General features: G+C 32.7%; 1 protein-coding gene across 1 annotated transcript in view; it reads left to right on the top strand.

Annotated features, from left to right (window-relative positions):
* The first annotated feature begins 4,302 nt into the window (after positions 1–4,302).
* LOC133175484 (atlastin-2-like) overlaps positions 4,303–9,616 on the top strand; it is a 19,471-nt gene continuing 14,157 nt past the window's right edge. Inside the window, exons 1-5 of the mRNA XM_061310589.1 lie at positions 4,303–4,379; positions 7,059–7,294; positions 7,598–7,732; positions 8,690–8,794; positions 9,001–9,051. Coding sequence (XP_061166573.1) covers positions 4,355–4,379; positions 7,059–7,294; positions 7,598–7,732; positions 8,690–8,794; positions 9,001–9,051 — 552 coding nt within the window. The 5' untranslated portion in view covers positions 4,303–4,354. The remainder of the gene's footprint in view (positions 4,380–7,058; positions 7,295–7,597; positions 7,733–8,689; positions 8,795–9,000; positions 9,052–9,616) is intronic.

Raw genomic sequence — 9,616 nt, 5'->3', positions numbered from 1 at the left:
CCATCCTGTAGAATCATTACACTTTTGTGGGGGTTCCATTTTTGAGGATTTCAGGCAAACCTCTTACCCATATGCCTCTGCATACATTAATCTATAGGTTTGTCCTTAAAAGAATGTCCTTAAAAATCTGTGAAGTTTAAGCTTTCCACAAAAATTGGCCAAAAATGAATTAAAATGATTCCACCGGATTCAGCTTTATCATCACCCCTCACCAATGTCCTATTCCCACTTCAGAATGGTTTTTTAAGAATGGTTGCGAGTTTTACATTTCATTTTCACAAAATTTAATCTTCCATTCAGATAAAAGATACACTTGACATATCTGAATTTAAGATGAGTATGCAGACATGAATTCCAATTTGTTTAAACTTAATTTTCAGTGACCAATGACCATATTCTTTAAATCAATTCAATAGGCTTTGGGTGATAACTTAATAGATGCAGTACATGATCAAATAATTTTGAAGCAACAAAAGCTGAAAGCTGCACAATCAGTTGCTCAGAAACTTATCATGAAATTTTATGACCCCCCCCCCCCAAGCACCCTTCAACTCCCCACCCCCACCCCTTCTGAAAAAAAAGTATTCTTGAATCATTCAAACCATGAAATATTTATAAAATTAATTCTGTGCATGCAACATGCAGAGAACAGCTTTGACTACAGTCAAGCATTAAAATTTTACCTATAAAAAAAATAATCAAGCACTGCACAATTTACTTTGCTGTTTTGAATATACTGTTAACATCAAAAGGAACTCAAAGGGAACCTCATGAAGCAAAATATCATGCTACAATGAATTAAAGCAAAATATATATGATGATGACAGTTAGTTCAGAAAGGTAAATAAAATCAATATAAAGAGAAGAAAAAAACAAGAGGCCCATGGGCCACAATGCTCACCTGAGAAACTTTGGCCCTGTTATTCTTCACCAGATTTTCTCTTTGTAATATTTATTATGGCCCCACCCTACCCCTGGGGGTCATGATTTGAACAATTTTGAATCTACACTACCCCAGGAAGCTTCCATATATAAGTTTCAGTTTTCTGGCCAAATGGTTCTTGAGAAGATTTTTTAATGACCCCACCCAATTTTTGTAGTTTCTTAATTATCTCCCCTTGAGAGCTTGGCCCCTCATTTTAACAATTTAAACTCCCCTTTACCCAAGGATGCTTTGTACCAACTTTGGTTAAAATTGGCCCAGTGGTTCTTGAGAAGAAGTTGAAAATATGAAAAGTTTACAGATGGATGAAGGGATTGACACACAGACAAACAGACGACAGACAATGGGTGATCAGAAAAGCTCACTTGAGCTTGAAAGCTCAGGTGAGCTAAAAAAAATGATTATCTTGATACATTTCATAAAGAAGATGGGCGAACAAGGCGAGCGAAGTGCCTATAGTGCAACAAGCATGAACGTGAAAAATTAAATCTCAATTATAGCAAAATTTCTCTGATATTTCATCTAAGGCATTAAAGTATACTTTATGTAAGATTTCTGAAATTTGCAAAGATCTCACAAAGATTGAAATAATTTGCCTATGAAATAGCATGTACACACACTAAAAAGGACAAAAAAGATCATTTCTTATACTTTAACACGAAGTGGGTCTTCGCTCCATTTTTTTGAAAGTTTATCCTCAAAGTTTGCGTAAAAATATACATTTTTTGGTTAACAAAAACATTGAGCAAAAACCCACTACACCTTAAAAATACACTTTTATGACACATCGGCATTTTCCGAGAAATACCTGGAAGTCCATTTAGTCAAGAGTCATATTACAAACATACTTAAATGCCACTATTCATCAGTGGTTAGCATGTTAGTCTCAAAGGAAAATGATTCCCAGGACTTTTATTGCTAGGGGTTTGAACCCCAAGAATGCCATATTATTTTTAATAACAGAATAATTTTTGCCAAGAAAATTGTCCTTAGAAACATTTTGTTGATCATAATTTCATAAATTTCAATAAATATAACTTTACTCTAAATACTTAATTCACAAATTGAATATGATGTTTACCTATCCAAAGCCATAGGCATTCTGCACACCTTGTTCACCCATCTACTTTCTTCACATCAGTGAATAATAAAATATGTATGCCTATGGAGGGAACAAATAAATAGTAGTGTCACACTTGTGTGGACTGTCTGTTGAGTTAACTTTGAACTCCAAGGCCAGGAGAATTTTTATGTGTGTGTGTATTGGGGGGGGGGGGGGGGGAGGGGGGGAGGGTTTAAAGAGGAATGAAATTACGAGTCCCATTATTTATCATTTATTCAGAATTAGAGTTTGATGGGTGATTTTAAATTTTTCTAACTTTAACTTAATTTCTGACAACCTAAAATCCCAAAATAATCAATGCATTCATGCTTTTTAATTTCGATACAAAACAATAAATTGCTTCTTTTTTTTTTACAGTGAGCAGTGTCAGCTGATAACCCTTTTCTGCTATCAATGTCCACCAGTGTTTTAATGGAAGACCTCATCAAAACTACTGCTATTTCATACATTCATTCATATGACAACTTTTCCAAGAATTAATCACTTTTACCCTTACTTATTATAATCATGGATGGTTTCCTTAAAAAGGTTACCAAAGAATTGAAAGAACTCCAATAAGGAAATCCAATCAACAATTTTGAAATCCATGGAAAAATAATACAAACACATTAGATACAATGTTTATGTTACAAAAATGCAGAACTGAAAAAAAAATTCTGAAAGGTATTATATAATAAGGATAATTTTATGGGCATTGTTAGATGGGTTGATGTATTAGCTAGATTAATAATGGTATATGTGCACGATTCATAAAATATATAATTTATATACAGAGAGAGAGAGAGAGAGAGAGCGGGGGGGGGGGGGGGGGGGGGGGCACTTTCCAGGCTAAGAAAACATTTTTGGTTCTTGAAATATATTAAACTTTAACAGTCTAGTAGCATTATTAACAGTCTTTTAACAGTTTAGTACCAATACTATTATTATCTAATGCCTAAATGAAGTAGAAATAAGTCTGACAACATCCTGATTAGAAGTGTAACAATCGTATCAATTACAAAGCTCACATATGAGATTGTATCATCGGGTATGTATAGCAATACAGTATGAGTTAATTTTCAGTGTGCTTCTTGATAAATCTACATTCCACCTAATAAATTTAACATTACAAAAATAAGATAAATTGTCAAAAGTTTTTATAATTCAAATCAAAGTATGGGGAAAAGATGTTGAGATATTTACTTTATATATTCTGTTACTTTAGAAGTAATTAAACCTATATATAGTTGTCAGTATATTCAACTGTTGACATCTCTATCATGATACATGTTGTATTGCATCACCGTATCATCATATGTATCATATCATGAGGTCGCTTACGATACTCAGGTATAATTCTGATATCAATCACCTGAATTATACATAAACCACTATGATTATTTTAAAATGTTTTTTAATTCAAGATGAAAGTAAAAGTAATGAAAGAATGTACACCAATATGATATGTATAGATACAGTTGACAGGCATCCTTCATAACTACTCTTTTTAAGGCCTAATGCTTTCAAGATCCTTACATTAATAAATAGCAATATCACTGTGGTGAAATTCCAGTCTATCTGTTGCATTTGAGCCATGGCAATGATAAATACGGGATTCTGTACTTAGCTATATTCATTTAAAAATACGCCGCTGTAATTAAACTGCAGCTACTCTAACGTAGTGAAAAACATTACAGATACACAATGCTTCAAATGACGATGATTACAAAGCTTCTTAAGGGGAAGCAACATATGAGAAGTAGCAAATCGTTGTGAAGTTTCGGTGACAAATATGCAACTGTTTTTAAGCATTTGCAAACTAAATTTTGCCAACATCTGGTTAACAACATAAACCTTTGTTCTGCTAACCTGTTTACTCATTTAATCCTTATGCATGTTTATTCTGCATCGTTGAATATGAAGATGTCATTATTTTTTCCAAGTTGCTGAACGTATTTACTCGTGCCCTATTGCTTATTTATAAGGCGGAAGCAGAAATTATAAAATATAGATCCGTCAAATTAGTATATATTCTTTTAATATCTTCAATGTAAATTTCATTATCTATCTGTTTATTCTATTTGATACAATATTTGCTTGTTTTTCCCTAAATAACTGGCTAACCTTAATAAAACAAAGTTTTTAAATTCTGCTCATTGATATTTTTTGGTTAGTATGGTAAAAAATAGTGCGTGACGTCACAGTCAGTGCGCGAGAATTACGGAAGTCGGGACTTCTCTAGACTTTACTTAGCAAGAATTTAAGCGGAAGTTACATATCATTCATTTACCATCGGAAACCAAAACCAAATGGCAAACGACAATTTAGCGCCAGGTAATTTCAATTTTTAAAGGTTACACGAATTTCCCTTGTTCTTATTTGGTTTAGTTATTTTCCATTAAAGGCACAAATGTATAAATTATAGTGAAATAGATTCTACATATTTAGTTCGACGACGGTTGTGACCCACTCGCTGCCACTGTTGACGTCCCCCGTGACGTCCCCCGTTTACGTCTTACTTTCTTCATAACACTGAACAGATGATTTTTTTTTCTTTCAATTTTATATTTAATCGTGTCTTTGAGATTCTTGTGTCACATTTTTCATAACCGTTTTTATTATGATGAATCACAGGGGCTTGCTCCCGGCGTGTAATAATTATTTATATAAAAAAAAATCATAGACGTTAATACTAAAACTACAGTGTAGTTTTAGTATTAACGTGTATGATTTTTTTTAAAATAAATAATTATTACACGCCGGGAGCAAGCCCCTGTGGATGAATAGAAAATCTTTGTTTTTCTTCCTGGCTTTACAAAAATATATTGTTAAGGACAGATCTGGTACACAGGTACAATCATTAGATTTTGCTACGTATCTTGAATTAACTACATAGCTTTATTTGCCTACCTGAAGTAGCTTTATTTAGCTACCAAATCAAACATATTTCTTAACTTAGCATTTTTCTAGGGATGTGCAGAAAATCGCACTTTGATGCAGTGATAATTTTCAACTTTAAACTCATATGATAACAATTTCATGAAAAAATCACTCTTGAAAATGTGTCTTTTTCTGCACAATTGCATTCGAAGTTTGGGTCATATACAACAGTTAATTTGTGACCAAACAGTTAGAGAAATCTGTAGGCTCCTTTCATTTACTAGATCTTGACTTTAAGTACATCTCCCATACTATTTTAATGAATCAAAGTGTTTTACACTAAATTCATAGACTAAATTATAAAAATGCAAGTAAACGCAAAGTAAAATGTGAAGACAATGAACACTATTCATGCTCTTAAGTCCCATTAGACATTACAAATTGAGAGCAGAGCAAACTTTGACCCTTGAATACATTTATTAGTTGTTGTGGGATCAGGTGCCATGGAGGAGTAAGCATCCCCCATTGACAATTCACACCAGCAGTGAGACATTAGTACATAGTAATCTGTAGACTATTTAGTATGAAAACAATGGCCTATCAATTTGTATTAAAAATTTGTCAGTCAACATTCAATCTAACGAAGTTTTGTATTTGCAAATGAAGTCATTATATCAACCATAGAATTTGCAAAGTGTTGTTGATGCCCTTGTAACATTAACTTATTTGTCAATAGCCTACCTCAGTTTAGAAATAGATCGTACAAAGAAAATCTAAGTACATGGCTCATATTGTTGTTCTCTTCTTAAGCCCTTCTCTGTATCCCTCAAACAAATGGAAACTGTTACTCTGGATCTAATTTAATTAGAGTAATAAATTACATAACCTCAGAGGATTTAAACATTCAGCTGATATACAATATGCTTTGACAGACTTTCAGTATATTATAAATGAAATTTCTCATCCTGAAAATAATGCATGCATTTTAAATATTTTTACTTTTTATATCATAAGATGTGCTTTTTTTAATGTACTTAAATAAATAATAGATTGGACAACTATAGCTATTATGCAAGTTTTTATTACCGTATAATCCCTATTAACCGCCCCGGGCCAGGGTTTAACATTAACTTTTACGAGTACTAGACTAGTCGGGCTACTTCCCATAATTTTTACTAGCCCTGACTGTAAAATCACTAGCCCTGACCAAATCTGAATAATTTTGAAATCGTTTCTCGCGCGTCAAGAATTTGACCGACTAGCAAATTGAGTTTGTTTCATCAAGACTTGCGAATATTGTAAGCTTTAATATTACTAAATTAATTGCAGAATATATTTTTAGTAACTATTTATACCATATATTGATATTGAATGGCGCTAATTTCTAACGCAACTTGTCGATTACAACGGTGACTAAAAGTAGCGATTGTGTCATACTGGGATTTTTTTTTTTACGGAATAATGGCTGTGTTTACAATCGGATAAATTAAGAAAAATTCTTGAAAAGTTTTGGAATATTTATTTGAAAGACTGAAATGGGTTTTTTATCTATTTTATCAACATGACCAATCAGTCTAGTTAACGTACAATTCACACGACCGGACCACTCATTTACTAGACTGGGTCGGTCTGACGTGCCTTAGTGCCAAACCCTGCGGGCGCTTAGAAAATTGCGAAAAGGGGGCAGTTATTTTGGTATTCTAGTTATAATTTTTTTATGTCATATTTTAACTTCAAAAAATCTTTTGAAAAAAAATAAATTCAGAGAACCACTAAAAGATTGACTAACTTTCCTTTAAGTTAAGATAATCCATCGAAATTATGCTATATGGTTCATTCTTCCACTGAGAATTAGAGAATACACAAGGAGAACAAATTTTGTAGGTAACTTTCACTGTCAGAAATACATAATGATTAGGTCGTTCCAAAAATCTTTCATTTTCAGGAATACTTTATGAACAAGCTACCCAATAACCAATTTTCATTTTCACTTTCTTCAAATTATGGCAGACTTTCCATATGATTCTGGATGATTTTAATCACTGTACAGATGGCCTTATTTCCTGACAATTGAACAAGACCTGGGGGCAGTTAATAGGGATTATACAGTAACTGTATTTTGCTTTTCTTCAGTTTCGGCCAGTGGGTCGCGACTAAATGGAGAACCTGTACAGATCATCAGGGCAACAACAAAAGAAGAGGAAGAAAAAACACTACATTTCTTTGAACTAGACGAAGAGAAACTTGCCAAAATTCTTCTGGATCCCAGAATTCAGGAGAAGAAAGTAGTGGTTGTTTCAGTGGCTGGAGCATTTAGGAAGGGAAAATCCTTTCTCCTAGACTTCTTCCTCAGATATCTGAATGCTAAGGTACCAATTTCTGTTCACAGTTCTTAAATTATTTTATACATGTGAATGTGGAGGTTAGATAAGGCATAGAATTTTGAATTATTGTAATCCAATAACAGATTAAGCATAATATTGTATTTAAAAAAATACAATTCTCTCTCACTTTTTTTTTTGTTTGAAAAAAAAAATGTCACCTTTGATTACCCTTATTGGTTTTAATTTGATTGCAGACTGCTATTTGTTGGATTATCATATTTTTTTATGATTACACTAGGTGATTGTTTAAAGATAGAACAGACTAATATGACATTGATACTTCTTTAGGGACACCCTAATTGGCTAGGAGGTGATGATTCCCCATTGGAGGGGTTCACTTGGAGAGGGGGGTCAGAGCGGGAGACCACAGGAATTTTAATGTGGAGTGAACCTTTTATCTGTAAAGTTCCCTCCGGAGAAGAGGTGAGTCTTATAAGCAAGGATAAATAATGTATCATGAAGACATCATGAAGTTTATAATTATTACCAGTCAGGTGTATAACTCAAACAAGTTATCAAAAAAAAACTTAATTAAGTTATTTTACACACACGAAATTTTTTTTAATAATAACTAAAGTTATTTTTATATCCTACTTGGACATTGATTTCTTGGGAGTTTTGTATTTCCTGCCAATATGCATTGCATTTTGGGATTCCATTATGTAATACTAGATGGAGTGCACCGACTCCAAAAGAGAATTGGTGAGGAGGTGGAGATAAACAGCATTTTAATCCTTATTTTGTGGTTTTATTTACATGGTTTATATGTCCAGTTTTTATCATTAAATAAAAAACTTTCCCCAATTTTCCCAAGACTTTGAACATTTTTTCAGGATTGAGCAAGGCTTAAATTTTATCAAACATTTGTTTTTGTCTTGGTGCACGAGCAAAAACCTTTGGTGCACAGGGTGTGAAGTTAGGGAGGAATGACACAAAATAACTTAAACAAGTTATTAATTTATTGAAACTATTTTGGAAAGATAAGGTGTTTGAGTTACTAATGCTGGGAAAAATTAGGTCATAGCAAAGGGAGGTAACTCACTGTGACAAAAAAATAACTCATTTGAGTTATTTTTGACAATAACTTGTTTGCATTATGCCCCTGACTGATTACAGTCATAATTTATTACTGTAAACGTACTAAGTTTAGCAATAATGATATTTGAGCAACTTTACCCCACTTCATGTTGGCTAATTCATGTACATCCTATTTCGTGTTTAAAATTAGGTTTTGTGGTTTTTAAGAGACAATTTTTTTTGATAGTGTTAATCAGCAGAAGAGGAAGATTGAACTAAATAATTTATATATGTTAACTTTATGTATGTTAACTTTATATATTAGAATATGCTTTTGAGTTCTCTTATCTTGAATTATCACAGGTTGCTGTCCTATTGATGGATACCCAGGGGGCTTTTGACAGCGAGTCAACTGTGAGGGACTGTGCCACTATTTTTGCCCTCAGTACAATGCTTAGTTCAGTTCAGGTGATGTATGCATAGAGAAAGGGTAGATCACTCTGTAAACCATTTAGGGAAATTTTTACTCTACTTTGAGAGAAGTTATTCCCCTTTGATTATTCACCTCTGATAATAAATAACTCAGGTGACCGTTAAAGCCCTTGGGCCTCTTGTTTCAAAACAAGTCTTGTTTCAAAAAAAAAAGATTGTAACATTCATGTACACTTTTGTAGGTATTTAATTTGACGCACAACATACAAGAAGATGACCTGCAACATTTACAGGTAAGTTTTACATCACTGATTTTAGTATATGAACACTGGTTCAAGTAAAAGGAAAGTGTTTTACTTTAAAGCGAACCTTTTTACTTAAGTCTTGAATCAAGATAGCTATGTTACTGTAATTTACTTTAAATTGTTATTGTTTTTTCACCGAAATAAATGTAATAAAAAAAATTTAAACATTTCAGTGCATCTTCAGTTTTATGAATAAAAAAGAAAGGAGGTGTTTGATTTACCAATACCGTATAATCCCTATTAACCACCCCGGGGGCTTAGAAAATTGCAAAAAGGGGGCAGTTATTTTGGTATTCTAGTTATAATTTTTTATGTCGTATTTTAACTTCAAAAAATCTTTTGAAAAAAAAAATTAATTCAGAGAACCACTAAAAGATTGTCTAACTTTCCTTTAAGTTAAGATAATCCATCAAAATTATGCTATATGATTCATTTTTCCCCTGAGAAATTAGAGAATACACAAGGAGAACAAATTTTGTAGGTAACTTTCACTTTCAGAAATACATAATGATTAGGTCGTTCTAAAAAATCTTTCACTTTCAGGAATACTTTA

Source organism: Saccostrea echinata, unplaced genomic scaffold (assembly GCF_033153115.1).
Source record: "Saccostrea echinata isolate AGI-Se365-2 ecotype Australia unplaced genomic scaffold, CSIRO_AGI_Sech_v1 ptg000002l, whole genome shotgun sequence".
NCBI classification, from domain to species: Eukaryota; Metazoa; Mollusca; class Bivalvia; order Ostreida; family Ostreidae; genus Saccostrea; species Saccostrea echinata.
The sequence above is the reverse complement of the archived record's forward strand: the minus strand, read 5'-3'. Positions and strand labels throughout refer to the sequence as shown.